We start from the raw sequence: 15,037 nt of genomic DNA, 5'->3' as shown, positions 1-15,037 counted from the left end.
CAGAAATAAATACACCTGAATTGTGATTGCTCCATCTCTTATTTACAGGACAAGAACTTTAAATCCTAAACCCCTGCCCTGACCCAGGGTCGGTTTCAGGAGCAGACTTAGTCTCAGTTAGGACAAGTTTGCCATGAATTCTGGGTAAACTAACGCCTTTTTTAACCCAAAAAACATGGCCACCATGTCAAACGGCTAACTCCAGCAGAAAAATGTTTGCCCTCTGGAAGAATTCAGAGGAAAATTTCAGCAGAGCGCTTCTGGTAGCATAAAATCTCTGAATAGTACAGACCAGAGCTCAGATGCTGTGGCTGCTTAATGTGACAGGGCTCAGTCTGTACTTCTGCTAAGCTCAGGCTAAGCCGAGTGTCCCCGGACAAATAAGACTCACTCACGACGTCCTCACTGCTTTATATTTCCAACTAAGGACACTGTAGTCTGCAAAAGCTCTTTCTCGTCTCATCTCACCCCAAAACACTGTTAACAAACCACAATTTGTGAGCCGTGTTTTCTTCTGTTTTGTCATTTGGTGCCACTGGTCAGCAGCTGTCACTGGTTGTTACCATGGAACAACTAGTCAGGCTTTATTTTTTGAACCTCTCCAACTTAGATCAGACTAATCTAATAGCAAAATGAAGACACGACAGACCAGTTTAAAATATCTCTGTGAAACCGACCCCGGCTCTATTTAGCACCAAAACACCTCCCTGACCCTGAAACCAGACCTCGGGGCTAAATCGAGCCGATAATCAGGCCTTTATATTGTGCCCAGTTTTCCCAACTTTACCCAACACACACACACACAAACACAGCATGCATGCACCAACACGAGCATGGAAAAGACGCAGATAATATGCTTTCTCTGATGCATGGAGAGATTGTCATATAGTGATTAATGTGAGACTGACAAGCACATTTTGCTCCAGTATCTTCACTGTGATCTGAAATCCCCTAACATTTTCTCCTTGGGCTGGACTCTGCTTTGCTTGCTGCTGGTTTACTGACATAGAAAGTAAATTAGAGAGGGTAAATTGTTAGGTGTAATGGATGCTGCAAGAGGCCGGTGTACTGGACATGGCATTTAGATTAGTTAGTTGTATTGCTTTCATCTTGTACTTGGTAGTGGAAGAAGTTTAATATAGTTTTGGCTTATCTTTTCTCCCTTCCCTCTCTTTTTTCTCTCTTTACAGTATTCACCCAACATGACGATGAGTGTGTGATTTTTTTTTTATTTTATTTTATCCTTTATTTTATTTTATTTCTTTTTCATCTCCCCTTATCCCAATCTCCCTCTCCCATCTACCCTGGTGCGTCTTGCATTACCCGCCTCCCTCCCCTCCCCTCCCCTCCCCTCCCCTCCCATCTCCTCCTCGTGGACGGTGTGCTGTGCCACACAGCCCCTGGGGATGCCCCTGGAAAGCAGGACTCCCCTCAAGGTCCCCCATCCCAACGCCTGTAAAATGGGTGTAAGAACATGAAAAGGACTCCAAGCAACAGGATGGGCCTCTTCTTCGCTTCTCCTCACCTACCGGGCCTCGACACGGGCCCTCGGACAGTAAGAGCCCGAAACTGCTCCAAGCCTGTCTCTCCCAAACCCAAAACCTGCCCTCGTGGGTGGCATTCAAGCCCAATAAAGATGCCTCTCTGCATCTACCATCACTCCATTATATCATGCTGATCATAATATACGAGGACGCGCAGTTGTTGACCGACAGGGGCTGAAAACTCTCATTCAGAAACTCTGTTCCTGTGTTGGCGGGATGATAAACAACACACACAAAAAAAGAGACGAACTGATAAATGTTATTTTAGGGCAAGGATGGTTTTCATTAAATGTTTGTATTTTTTGTTGTTGATGGTAATGTTATTGTTATAATTTTCATAATTGATATTATTCTACTAATGTAGTTATGATTTCCTGTAAAGGGCACATTTTATCTCAGCAGCAGCATCAACAATGACAGAATAAGCACACACTCGAAAAATGCACAATGATTTTCTGTTTACATGATTTTTAGGTTATTTGATGTCTGTTTTGTTTTTTTTTGTCACAGTCAGTCTCACTTCACATACCTCTCCTTAAAACTTCTTCTGAACTTGTAGCTCCAGTCTCTGCCACCTAAATGTTTGTAGCAACATTAACGTAAACTTTCAAAATAAGAGCGATCGGGAGGATTGACTGTCTCCAGCTAAGGAAGTAGTTTGAGCTGAGGTTAGATTATCTCAGCTAAAACTATAAATACAGTTAAAACAGGGGCTTTCTCAGAGCCTTCCTGTTTTCTGGTACAGCTCGTCCGCTGATGTCTCTCTATCTCGTCTTAATGAGCACCCCTTCTCACGTGTTTCTGTGTTTTTACTGCATGGGAATGGTTCTGGTGGGATCCTGAGACGATGGTCTGGACAGGTGCCAGTTCTCATTCGGTAACGGACAGAGCGAGAGAGCATCTCTTCTATGGATTTGGTCTTGTCTGTAAATACAACATATTTAGCTTGTATTGTGCTTGTTTTATAATTTGTTATTTACAAGTTGTCTGTGAATCCTAAAACGTGGTTCCTTTCCCTTCCTCACTTTGTGTGATTCACCTCACTGTGGACTCCACGCGGCACTGTTTTCCTCCCAGGATTCGTACCGGTCTCTCGTCGATGTCTCCTTTTGGACTAGGAGATATTGCGGGACCTCAGACACACTCATTGACGCCTGCTTCGAGTTTGGGTTGAACTCTCAGATCCTCTGTGATCCACTTTCTTAACTCAGACAGGACGGGCTACGTAAGCGTCTCCTCGGAGCTCACATCGATCAGTTCCCTCAGTGAGTCCCATACATACGGGATAATGGATCCGGAGCATTTGGAGGCTGTAGCAGCGCTGATGATGGAGCAGAGTGATGCATCTTCCACATCGGTCAAAAGAAGAGGAATAATGGGATACTTTTGTAATGGATATATCTCCATTTTTGTGGATTGTTTTCAGCAGATTGTTTTTATTTTAAATGTGTTCAACAGAAAAAATGAAAGCCCACAGAATCTGCACACAAAGGAAAGCATAGTTAAATATCACGCTATTTAATGTGTTTCTTTCTGTATGTTTCGTACTCTTGGCTTGGTCAACTCTCTGTCACTGTTTCAAAGGGATAAATGATCTCACATAGCGAAACACTGCAGCACCCACGTCATGGCTGTGTTCAAACCAACGTTAACTAAACAACCACTGTAGCCTCTATCGGTGATGGTGACGTACTTATCAATTTTCTGATATCAATGTGAACAGATTGTACCCAGAGTTGAACAGGGACATCTCCAGGATTTGGCTAGCAGTGGCCTGGAAACACTCTCCCCAGTGTTCCTTCAATATAGTGACACACACCTCCCTCCTTTCCTCCAGTCCCATCCCTCACCCCCCACCCCACCCCCCCTTAATTTCCTTTTTTGTAAATACTGTATAATGCATTTTGATATCATTGACATGTTTTGATATGTCAGTCACTACCAATGAATACAGCTGAAAGTAAATTATAAATAAATCTGTCCATGTTTTTCATAGAGAACGGATGCGCTGACTATTTGGCTCACGTGGCTAAATTTCCATAAAAATGTATAGAATACAGTAACACAATAAATGCAGACTGTATGTTAAAGACTTGTATGGTGGGGAGGATAGGACAGAGAGAGGACAGGACAGAGAGAAGCAAACAAGCTGTGGCGTCCTCACTCTGCCCTTGTCTCCTTGTGCTTCAGTTATTGTTACTATTGGCTTTGAATGATCATTTTGAATCATTTTTTCCAAAGGGCATCTTCTCACAAAAAAAACATGTGACCTCTTACTGCAGTTTTTAATATGAAGGATTTTTATCAATTTAAGAACACTTTTAAAAAGGTTAAAAATACTTATGAAAACCTCATTTTAAATTAAGAATAGATCAAAAGGTAACTGTGTCCTTTGCTATCCGCTCCTGTTATAGCGTTGTATAGATTGAAGCTCTCTCACTGATCCTCTCTCAGTCCTCTGTGTATATCGATCGTTGGCCATCTCTGTACTTCTATTGTGATGTATAATACTGTACCATTAGGAAGATTTGCTGGTGGGGTGGGATGGTTATGTTGAGTCTGGGAGGGGTTGGGAATTCAAGGGAAGGGGATATGAATGATTCTCCTGTACCGTTCATGGTCCTTTCTGATGACACGGCAGTATTCAATATGAAGCAGTCTGTCTCTTGGGTTTGCTTTGTATTTACATGGTAGGATAGTTCAGAATCTTGTCTTAGGGACTTAGGTGTCTTGTGTAGGTAATAAAGATGTTCTTTGTATGTTTCTTTATATTGTAAAGTTTCTTTAGACTGAAAGAAAAACAGATAATTTGCTTATCAAAAAAGAAACAATGCATCAATAATAAATGTCATTTGATTTTTCCTTGTTGTTTGAATCCCTTCCTCTGAGCTCTCATTTAGCTTTCAGCCCGTCTTATCCAGTGCATAAAGAGCAGTTATATACAGCATTGAAAGGGTCGCTTAAGTCTTTTTTGTATATCATGTTAATCTTTGAAAAACAAATTTGCACTGAGTGCACCCTCTTCAAAATTTGGAAAATGAAATAAGTTTGTATTTTTATACCTTCATGATATTTAAGGTGACAGCGTCTGGCAAAGGCTGATTGAGGGTTAACTTAAAAGGACTTCCTGCACCTTAATGGAAAGGACTGTACCCTGTTTTAAGTACTAACCGTTCTATTGAAAGCATTGGTTTTTGGACCTTAACCAACATTTGATTTAGGGTATCTGCAACTGATATTTTACCAGTTTTGGTTTGGGTTAAACCCAGACTTCATATTTCCACCTCACGGTTTGAACATGGTTCATCGCAGCTCCAGCTAAGCAAGAAATTTGTATTGGCTTTCTAGTTAAACTATAAAGTCCTACTGTGTACATTCAGGGGCTTTATCATGGCAATAACTTCAAACTTTTTAATGCCAGTATTCTTCATGTGGCTATGGTTCTACTTAAATGTTCTTGTAAATGACCTTCAGAAATATGCTGATTATATTTCTTGTACTATTTCTGGATTATAAATAGACGCTCATTAATCCTCAGCAGATACAGTCACAATCTGGCAAATACATTTTGTATCATATGATGGCTACTTACCTAGCAGTACTTTAGCAGGACAGAGATGGAGTAATTTCTTGATATTTAAAACTAAAATTGCAGTGCTAGGGGTGCCAATGAGGCCAAACATTAATATGCACGAAAAGGTCCAATAGAAGGACAGGAGCTCAAGGTTAACAGGAAGCAGCTTGATGGGATGAGCGAGAGACCGCGACGAAGTCAGTTTGGTGTTGTATATTCAACAACCCATAGAGGTTGCGCTGGTCTCCGGTTCCTCAACAGCAAACTGACTTCGTCACTGTAAACTGAATGGGAGATTGTCCGGGACCAAAACAAGCCTCAGCATACACAGTGGTTGAAGGTAATGTTCCGTTTATTTTGATGAAATGGGTTTAACACAAATGACACTGACTGACTCTATCTGAGGTTCATACAAGCAGCGGTGCACTGCAAGACAAGATAAAAATAGCCACTTAATGTTCACAAACAGTAGCTAGCTACCTAGCTAGCGAGATTACAGCTAATGCTATTTTGCTATTGTCAACTTCACTGGCTAACGTCTGTTAGCAGTAGCTGCTAGCCGCATAAAGAACGGTAGGATACTTGTCAGAAACTTCTGGAAACGTGTGGCTAGCTAGACTCCTGTTAATCAAAATACATCAGTGAAGCAAAAAAGTTGGATTGTGATTGTTATCATGTTGTCAAGTCATGGTCTTTGTTATAGATGTCAGTCACGGATGGTTTTGGAGGGCAGTTTTATTGTAGATACTATGTTAGCATGGAAGCTATGTGAAAGCAATAAGCTCACTGATATGATCGCAGCGGATCACTCTTTAAAAAGTTATTGATTTTAATTGAGACTCTTGTTTGGGACTGTCAGGGGAATCAATAAGGTTGTATTTTTCAATTTGTCAACATTCTTTCTCAGATTACTACACTAATGACGGAAAAAGAGGAGATTATGGACGTCTCTGATAGCCATGACATTGCGCCATCAGCAAAGAAGAATGGACGAACATCGCTGCTGGACAGCGGGGAGGACTTTGAGGTTTTAGACGAAGACATTGACGACGAACCCCCTCCTCTGGAAGATGCCGGGGGTGGGAAGGGGAAAAACACAGATGAATCTAAAAAGAAAAGTGCAGACACAGAACCTCCAGTGGAAGGACCAGTGGAAGAATGGCTGGATGTATTAGGTACATAACAAAAGTGTCATGGTAACATGTTAGATATGTGGCAGAATACATTCCTGTAGAAGGTGTTGCAGTAGTTTATAAGTCAGTATTGATTAGGTGAAGGTCCTCTAATCAATTCCACACAGTCATCTCATGTGAGGGTCCAACGTGTTGTGATTCCCTTGAGAAAGGCTTCTGTCTTGTGGTTGCCCCACAGTCACTGGACAGTGCTCAGCGCTTTGACTGACCGAAATAAATATGGCTGTGTTTGTCTCTAGGCAATGACCAGCTGAAGAAGAAAGTGCTGGCGGCAGGAGAAGGGCAAGACAGTCGACCACAGAAAGGACAGAATGTAAAGATTCACCTGAAGACATACCTGATGGACGGGGCACTTGTAGAGGAGCAATCTGACCTTTGTTTCACACTTGGCGATGGAGATGTCATTCAGGTAAAAATTAACAATTTGAGGTAACTTCTCACAATGGGGAAAGATTATAGAGAGATTTCAGGTTATGCATAATTTGCTTTATGCTAATGACAGCACTTAGTGTTATATTGTACATATCAGTCTCTGCAGTGACATTGTTGTCCTTTCAGGCTCTGGATCTCACAGTGCAGCTCATGGAAATGGGAGAGAAGGCCCTCATTCAGACTGATGCAAAATACGCTTATGGTGCCCGGGGGAGGTAGGGATGTGTTTTAATCTAACTTCTAAAAGCAGTTTTCATGTAAAAATTTCACTCAAATGAAAGCTGCAATTTCAAACTTACCTCTAATTTTTACTGTGCTTTTAAAAAGTACTATATAAACAGAGCTTTATTTACACATCTACGTTGTCACATTTTAATTTAGACTATGTAGCTTTACTTGCTCGACAAGCTCTGTTCTTGGCTTCTTGGATGTTCTGACCTTTCTGTGATGCACAGTTTCACTGAGACTTGTCACTGTCGAAATTCCTTCTGCATAATCTAGTGACTGATACTTCCTTAAGTCCTTAGCTTCACTGTGTTCCTTCATCTTTCCAGTTTTGAACCTGATGTCCCCCCCAATGCTGAGCTGTCCCTTGAAGTTGAACTTTTGGAAGCTACTGATGCCCCAGACCTGGAGCTGCTTCCTCCTTCAGAAAAGATTGCCCTGGCCAGCCATAAGAGAGAGAGAGGCAACGTTCATTATCAGCGTGGGGACTATGCTTTTGCAGTTAACTCATATGGCATCGCCCTGCAAATCACAGAGTCGAGTTCTAAAGGTGAGCTGCAGGCCAGAGTCAGTGAAAAGTTTGTTACAGTTGGAGGTAGTGCCATGCGATATTACGAGATATGTCGTAGTGCGACAGAAAAATGTCTACCGTACGATATAATCCTCTATTGTTTATATCGTAATTTTAACTTGTGGGCTGTGGTTAGCTCAGCTAATGTAACTATAGCAACGCTACTGCTATGCGGTAGCAGTTTACGTCACCTGCAAGAACTCCATTACGGCACTGCTGACGTTTTCAGCCATGCGTGTGAGAGCCAGCAGGAGCATAGACGTAAACAACGTAGCAAAGATGGAGAGCACAGTGGACGCTGAACCAACAGAAGGGAATTGGTGCCAAAAAGAGGGAATAGAAACTCCATTGTTTGGCACTGGTTTGTATTTAAAAAGGCAGACACCGACCAAAAAACGGTAATCTGCAAAACATGCTGCCAATAAGTCGTCACTAGCGACTCAAACACGTCTAATCTTTTCTGTCACTTAAAGACACGGCATAAGGAACAGTACAGAGACAGCATTAAAATGCGACAAACTACTAAAGTTAAACCATGAAGTGATGAAACTGATTGCACTACCAGATTTTTTTGAATGGTATTTGTCCATTTGATATTTGTGTTCTATTTATCTTATTTTGAATTGGTTTTTAATTGTCTAGTAACAAAACAGAAAGAAGTAACAAAAAGAGGGACTCTGGCACTAAAAAGACTTTTTATTGTTTTTTTAATTGTCTTGTCCCTTTATATATAAAATATGTGTTTTATAAATAAAAGCATAAAGGATAATTTTAAGTAAAAATACTACATCGGGATATATATCGTTATCGGGATATAAATTTTTTCCCATATCGCACAGCACTAGTTGGAGGTTTTCTGTCACTCAGCAGTGGGCTTAGGGGGTACCTAATAGGTACTCAAAGAGTTAATATTTACTTTTGTTTTGCATGTTTTTGTTGGGGGGGGGGGGATTTTAGTTGTACCCCATAAACAGGAGGAGACTCTTACCCTAACATGTCCCACATGGTCAAAAAACATGTCACATCTGTCCTGGCTTAGATGGTGATAGGCAGTGCATAGATTTAAGCAGTGATCAGTCATGTTAATGATGCACCAATGGATATTATAATTATCTTATTTCATTTTAAGATTCTGTTTTTGTGACCCTTTTTTTTTTTTTTTTTTTTTAACTGGTTTTAAACATTTTTGTTGATTATGTGGTTTCTCTTGCTGCAGTTGATATTAGTCCTGAGGAGGAGAATGAGCTTGTGGATGTAAAAGTGAAGTGTTTAAACAACATGGCTGCTTCTCAGCTGAAACTGGACCACTATGATGCAGCCCTTAAATCTTGTGTCTCAGCACTGGCACACCAGCCAGACAACATAAAAGCACTTTTCCGCATGGGCAAGGTACACGTCACTCTTGTTCTTTGACCTCCTCTGTTAGTCTGTGAGAGATTGTTTTATTGATTGTTTGATTTCTCTAAAGGTACTGGCCTTGCAAGGTGAATACACAGAAGCCATTCAAACTTTGAGGAAGGCGCTGAAGTTGGAACCAAGCAACAAGGTACTTTTGATTAAAACACAACTTTTAGTATGGAGAAATGTCTTTCGAATGGCCAGTAGATGGTGCCATAGGGTAAAATATCAAATCACTTAGTTTGTCATGCAAGGTCAGGTGGACTGCTGATTCATCATTTCTGAGGATTTGTTTTCATGTTGGTGCTGTAAATAGGTTTGCCCTGCACCCCAGCCATATCTAATACCTAGCCACTGTTTCTCTTCTCCTGCATATATAGTTGGGTATATGTGCTTCTTTGGCAACATGAGGCCATTTGACAGAACTCAGCTCAGTGCGTGGGCTTCTTGGATCATCTGTGAGCTGTGGCAGCATGGTATTCATGCCCAGAATCCCCCACTTCAGTCCTACACCAATCTGTCAAACAGCACATGGCCTGGTCTCCACTTAAGCTATTCATCCATCCTTTACATTGCATTTTGCAATAGTACATCTTAGGTGCATTGCTGTGTTAAGTGGCCTATTGCACATATTATAGATTGTATGCACTAGCAGTCCCTTTTACCTGGCAGACTTCTGTCAATACATTCCTGTCCACTGTTTCTATGTTAGCAATGATATCTATGTGTCGACACACACTTTAAACCTTGTGCAAGCTTAGCTGGTTTAATACTAAAACAGACTTGCCTCCTAGAGTTATAATAATGAAAAGATTCTCTAAATAACATCATGTTCTAACAGCTATCAGTGGGTGGGCTTCAGTGACAATACCAGGACACTGCCATTATAATCAATGAGGCGGCATTAGACAGGCGCAGGCGTCATGGAGTGACAGGATGACGCGCTATCGCTCTGTTCTCCAGGCACTGACAGACATGCTGTCTACATTTTTTACACTGGTGTCAGCTACTCACGCCCTTTATCTTCAACTAAAATGGATGGCAGGAGATTTATTTGTCTGTGTTTTTTTTTGACATGACACGCCATCTTGACAATTCCAGTTTAGACTGCCTCAAACCATCTCCGCATAGTATGCGGACACACAGATGTTGTTAGGACAAGATCTTGCATGTTTGTTTAACCTACTTTATCTTTGCCCTGCGGACAAGTCTGTGTCATTTTTGTCATTTTGGTGGGTAGCTGGTTGCACAATAGCAGTGCAGAGTTGCCATGGGTGCCCTGCTGAAGCACTTTGCTGAAAATATATCTGCTTACTCTTAGTATTGGATAGGAACAGACAAATCCTCGGGTTAGAGACATGTCCAGACAGTCACACTGGCTCTCCTGTTCCCACAAATGTCTTTAAATGTAGACTATGCTCATTTATAAAAATTACTAGTAAGTGAACATTGCTGTTTACTCTATGTAATGGCGCTTCATCAGTGGAAGCTTTCTGAAGCGCATTTACAAAGCATAAACATTTTTGTCAGCTGTGAAAGCATTGGTTTACTTAGTCACTCACCAGCTTTAAGAGCAGTAACATGACTCAGATCTGAGACAGTGTTGGAACAATAACTGAACCCATATCCTGGAATTGTGTGGACATGTGGGCTGAACGGCAGGCTAATTCTGTGATGCAAGCCTGTGATTTCTTGGAAGACAACAAAGAATGGCATAAACATTTTGCCCAGTCCTTACATATATATCTTACTTTTAAAAGGATGCTTCATCTATCAATCATGTTTGAAGATTAATGGTTAGTCATACTCCTTTTGAAAAGTCTCATGACATCATTTTCCACTCTATCAGGCCACTTGGTGACCACTTGTGTCTGTTGATGTTAGGGTATTGTCATCCTGACACATTCGCATTAACAAGGAAATCAGTCTTGGGTTGTTGTAGAATAGCATTTTCCTTCATGCTGGGATAGCTGGCAGAGAGTAGAGAGGGGTTTGGGTGTTAAACCAGAGCTGCAGTATCCATCTATATGCCTTTTCTCTCTGTGCAGACTATCCACACAGAGCTCTCCAAGCTGGTGAAGAAGCACTCGGAGCAGAGAGGAGCAGAGCAGGCCATGTATAAGAAGATGCTGGGTAATCCCACAAGTGGCAGCAGCACACAGAAGCACCGGGCCAAGACTTCATGGGTTAGACAGTCATTTAGTGTTCAACATTTGGAGTTTGCATACTGCTTGAATCTCTGTCGATTACCACACGATGCTCAAGCACTTTCGTTAGTTCTTTTGGAGTGATGTGTCTGCAATCGTCAGATGGCATCACTTATATATCAGTGTTTTAAGTCAGACAAATATCTTGCTTTGAGCTTTTCACTGTGTCATGAATCATGATATTATTCAACCCACTTAACACTCACTCTCTGCTCTTTTGTTCCTTTTATTTCCGCAGGGCCTCAGCTGGAAGTGGCTGTTCGGTGCCACTGCAGTAGCCATTGGTGGCGTAGCATTATCTGTTGTCATAGCTGCTAGAAATTGAACCAAGCCTGTAGTGATGTCCTGACCGAGCAGCTGCAGTGTGAGTGCCTCAGCACAGAAGCACATCTGGCAGTGCCTTCTGACCTGTGGTCAAAGGGGGTGGAGATGTCAGTCAGTCATCACTGTCACTCTCCTTTCTCTGCCATGTTTGAGAACTACATGTGACAAGTAATAAGACATCAATATTTGCATATGGGATCTGTATTTCCAACCTTGTAAATGTGTAGGTTTATGCATATCTGTCACATTGCCAGACACTGTTTTCTTTTGCTGCCATTGTTTTTGTCTTTGGTAGTTAATGTTTGAGATTGATTATTTGAACATAAAAGAATAATAGATTACCACAGATGCAGATAGGAGCTATTAAAAAATATTTTTCCCATTAAACATAGCTATTGTGACATGTTGAATGCTGTAGTTTTAAAGTGTCAGAATGAGCAGGAGGATATGTGGTTTGATTTTGTTTTAATTACGGTACATTCGATGTCGACTGGTGTAATGCAGCCGCTCTGTTATTTTAGATTCTCTCGATGGCAAGGTAGCTGGCATGTGTGCTAACTCTAACACCTTTTCTATAAACTCCACTCATACGCTATGTGACCAGAAAAATAGAAACACCTGTATAATGCATTGCAACAGTCAGTTATTTGCATATTGTGTCAGTTCTATGGCACGTATTGAGGCTGGAGTTTGTTGTGCTGTTATACTGTCAGGTGTTCCTAAAATGATCCATGTCATTAGCATGTATGGAGGGCTGAAAATGTAAGGAAACACCTCACAATATAATGCAGTTAAAAAAAGAATGGTAGCCTCAAAAAGTACCATCTGATGCAGAATCATTGTCCATCGGACACAGTGTCAACAGCATTTCACAAAGGTGGTTTATACATATACATGACAGTGTGCTTGATGGCAGTTCAGTGCTGCAGGGTTTGTATATTTCTGGTCACTTGTATATGCACACATTAAAGCATCAACCAAAGTACATATACTGTACTTTCAACATTTGCCGAATGACTTTTTGTCACTAGAGGTGCAGGTATTACCTTTACAACAAGGACTGAAGATGGTACATAGATGTTCTCAGTGATGTCGCTGTGAAAAATGCTGAAGGAAAGTTTATTTTTATGAATCAATTCCAGTCAGTTATACCTCAGTTTTTGATGATTAAGACCAAATGTTGAAGGACGAACCTTCAAATCCAATTTTGGGCGTGTATTTTTTTTTTCCTCCCCTTCATGTTTTGCCTGTGAAATCTTTAATTGTGTTCATCTGGGTGTTTTATTTATTCTTCTGTTTGTGATCATTCGCTTTCCTACATAGTTAATGTGACACCACTCAATCTGTGGCTTCTTTAGAGTAGATGGTAGGCCTACAGAGCCAAAAGTTGCATAAACTAACACCTGGTGGCAAGTGAAGAGGTTCCTGGCATTCCCTGCATTTGTTAATTTTATATTCATCCAAATAAAATATGTCTGATATCAAACTACAGTTTCCTTTTTTTTTATCAGAATTTTTTCCAGTCTGCTGACAAAGTATGGAGTGATTTTTCAGCAATGTCCACCTCTGAAGTGATTCCATGTTGTGTGCCTGGTCTGTTGGTATTAATGCCGAATTAAATTGACCTTCGTTGGATGAGAAATAACATGTACTGGACACATCTTCCATTAAAATATATGCAACCACATTTGTGCAGCAACTACATGAAAACTTGTTTCTAAGATAGTTGAGTCTCACATGCTTTATAGAAAAATGTTTCATTTGTTTACAGACACCTTCCCAAATTTTCTGGACATTCCAAAGTGGGTGTACTTTTTCTTTTTTCTTCCAGACATTGACGTTTCGCTGACGTAATCAGATGACCTATCGTTTCTCTCTTCCTACGCATTACTGATGTGGACTGCTAATTCCTAAATACTGCTTAAAATATGTTTTGTTCCCACCCATTCATAATTACAGCTTTTTAATTACAAAGCACAATAGTATCATCAGGTATAAGTTAGTTTTCTGATGCACGTGTCGTCTCCGAAGTAGTTTTAAATGTAGTTAAAGTCTATGATTAATAGCGCTTAGTCGTGAATGATGTTTTCTGGTATGTAAATGTGATTTTGTCTTATTACACGTGTGACTATATAGGGCTTCATTACTGCTCGGTGACTTCATCGTCAGTGAGCGGTCATTGAATATTCATTGAAAAGCAACGGGAGTTCTCGGTTTACGACAGAGTGCGTCCGTGCGCGTGGTGGGAACGGTAGCAAGATGGCGGCGCTGAAGGAGGAGCAGTGCTACGGACTGTCCTGTGGAAGAGTGAGCAACGGTAGCAATGTCTCCGTCTTTCACGTTAAACTCACTGACAGCGCCCTGAGAGCGTTTGAAGGCTATCAGAGCAACAAGGTAAATGGCCCTTCTCGGTACCGTGGCGTTTTGGTTCGCGTTTGAAGTCTGTCCGGGCGGCTGTGACAGGCGGAGTGAGGTCAGTCCCCCGCTCGGTCTGCCGCTGCCTTCACGCTGCGATACACCGCCACGGCAGTCTGGTTGAGGCTGGCTAGTTTGGCTTGTTAAGTGTCTAGTTTGGCGATCAATCGCTCTCGACTGGCCGGGCTGAGGGATGTTGGATGTTGGGTAGCTGTTCATCTTTTTGTAGCTACACCCAGACTCACTCCACACCGACCGCTGAGCACCGTAACGTTACTCGGTCATTTACCGAGCTGGCAGCTCGCTGCTACTGGATACTGAACCTGAGTAGTTTTTTCACTATATTCGGGTGTTTGTTTTAACAGTTTTTTCCTCGTTGTGGTTGTTAACGTGCCTTTCCAGAATGTTTGTTATGACATTTAATAATTTAAACTGAAAATGTGGGAGCAAACTTCAGTTGTGTGTAACGTTACTCGTTTCCATAAAGTTTGTTAAGCTGTCAAAAAAATCTGGAAAACCTTGTTAGCTTAACTAGCCAGCAGCTGCCCACATAATGGAAACGGCTGCCTTTGAGTATATAAGCCCTGTCCTCTCACTGACTTTGATTTTTCTTTATTTTTTTTTAATTGTTAACTGAAAGGAAGCGTTGCCTTGGTTGGGTATCCAATGACAGCATGATGAATAATTTGGAAAAGTACCCAGTATTCATGCGAAAGATGGCCATCTCCTCTCCCAGCCCCCTCACCGCCACTTGATAGCTTAGAAGTGCGTCAAAGTTATTAAACGGCGGATTCAACGCATTTTCTTGTCAGTCGTCTTTTTAAAATAAGAGCTTGAATTCATGGTCTGATCTCTGAAATGGCTCTGCTGCCGCTGCCGCTGCTGCTGCTGCTAGGCTTCTTGTGTGAGAGCCATAAGTCTGATGATGGCCATCTAACGTTTCAGCTTCTATAAATATTTGACAGGGAAAACCTGGCAGGCCAGGACGAGAAGGCCTTATCTCCAGCTTCAGTGGCTGTGTGCAGCAGGACTGCAGCTGATAAGCCAGAAAACACAACTGTGATAGGTAATGAAGGGCTACTAGTTGTAGGAAGAGTGTTTATTAAACCAATTTGTGACACACAGAAGGAGCTGTCAGTACGGGGTAAAACCTC

At 41.4% G+C, this 15,037-nt stretch overlaps 3 protein-coding genes across 3 annotated transcripts in view; all 3 read left to right on the top strand.

The window, feature by feature from the left end:
* ssbp4 (single stranded DNA binding protein 4) overlaps window positions 1-4,405 on the top strand; it is an 88,754-nt gene extending 84,349 nt beyond the window's left edge. The window contains exon 17 of the mRNA XM_070960340.1: window positions 1,191-4,405. Coding sequence (XP_070816441.1) covers window positions 1,191-1,220 — 30 coding nt within the window. The 3' untranslated portion in view covers window positions 1,221-4,405. The remainder of the gene's footprint in view (window positions 1-1,190) is intronic.
* A 982-nt stretch (window positions 4,406-5,387) lies between these two features.
* On the top strand, window positions 5,388-12,954 carry fkbp8 (FKBP prolyl isomerase 8). Its single transcript, XM_070961604.1, has 9 exons — window positions 5,388-5,458; window positions 6,026-6,293; window positions 6,551-6,720; window positions 6,870-6,958; window positions 7,298-7,518; window positions 8,756-8,928; window positions 9,008-9,085; window positions 10,986-11,123; window positions 11,383-12,954. The coding sequence occupies exons 2-9, from the start codon at window positions 6,038-6,040 to the stop codon at window positions 11,467-11,469; spliced, it is 1,212 nt and encodes a 403-aa protein (XP_070817705.1). The 5' UTR covers window positions 5,388-5,458; window positions 6,026-6,037; the 3' UTR covers window positions 11,470-12,954.
* A 699-nt stretch (window positions 12,955-13,653) lies between these two features.
* Window positions 13,654-15,037, top strand: part of ell (elongation factor RNA polymerase II) — a 34,245-nt gene continuing 32,861 nt past the window's right edge. The window contains exon 1 of the mRNA XM_070960859.1: window positions 13,654-13,862. Within this exon, the coding sequence (XP_070816960.1) occupies window positions 13,728-13,862 (135 nt within the window). The 5' untranslated portion in view covers window positions 13,654-13,727. The remainder of the gene's footprint in view (window positions 13,863-15,037) is intronic.

This window comes from Chaetodon trifascialis, chromosome 4 (assembly GCF_039877785.1).
Source record: "Chaetodon trifascialis isolate fChaTrf1 chromosome 4, fChaTrf1.hap1, whole genome shotgun sequence".
NCBI classification, from domain to species: domain Eukaryota; kingdom Metazoa; phylum Chordata; class Actinopteri; order Chaetodontiformes; family Chaetodontidae; genus Chaetodon; species Chaetodon trifascialis.
The sequence above is the reverse complement of the archived record's forward strand: the minus strand, read 5'-3'. Positions and strand labels throughout refer to the sequence as shown.

Excerpts from the sequence above, each read along its gene's own strand:
- fkbp8 (XM_070961604.1), top strand. The coding sequence starts at position 6,038 with ATGACGGAAAAAGAGGAGATTATGGACGTCTCTGATAGCCATGACATT. Across the intron at positions 6,721-6,869 it reads GCGATGGAGATGTCATTCAG|GCTCTGGATCTCACAGTGCA; the intron begins GTAAAAATTAAC and ends TTGTCCTTTCAG. Across the intron at positions 7,519-8,755 it reads CACAGAGTCGAGTTCTAAAG|TTGATATTAGTCCTGAGGAG; the intron begins GTGAGCTGCAGG and ends CTCTTGCTGCAG.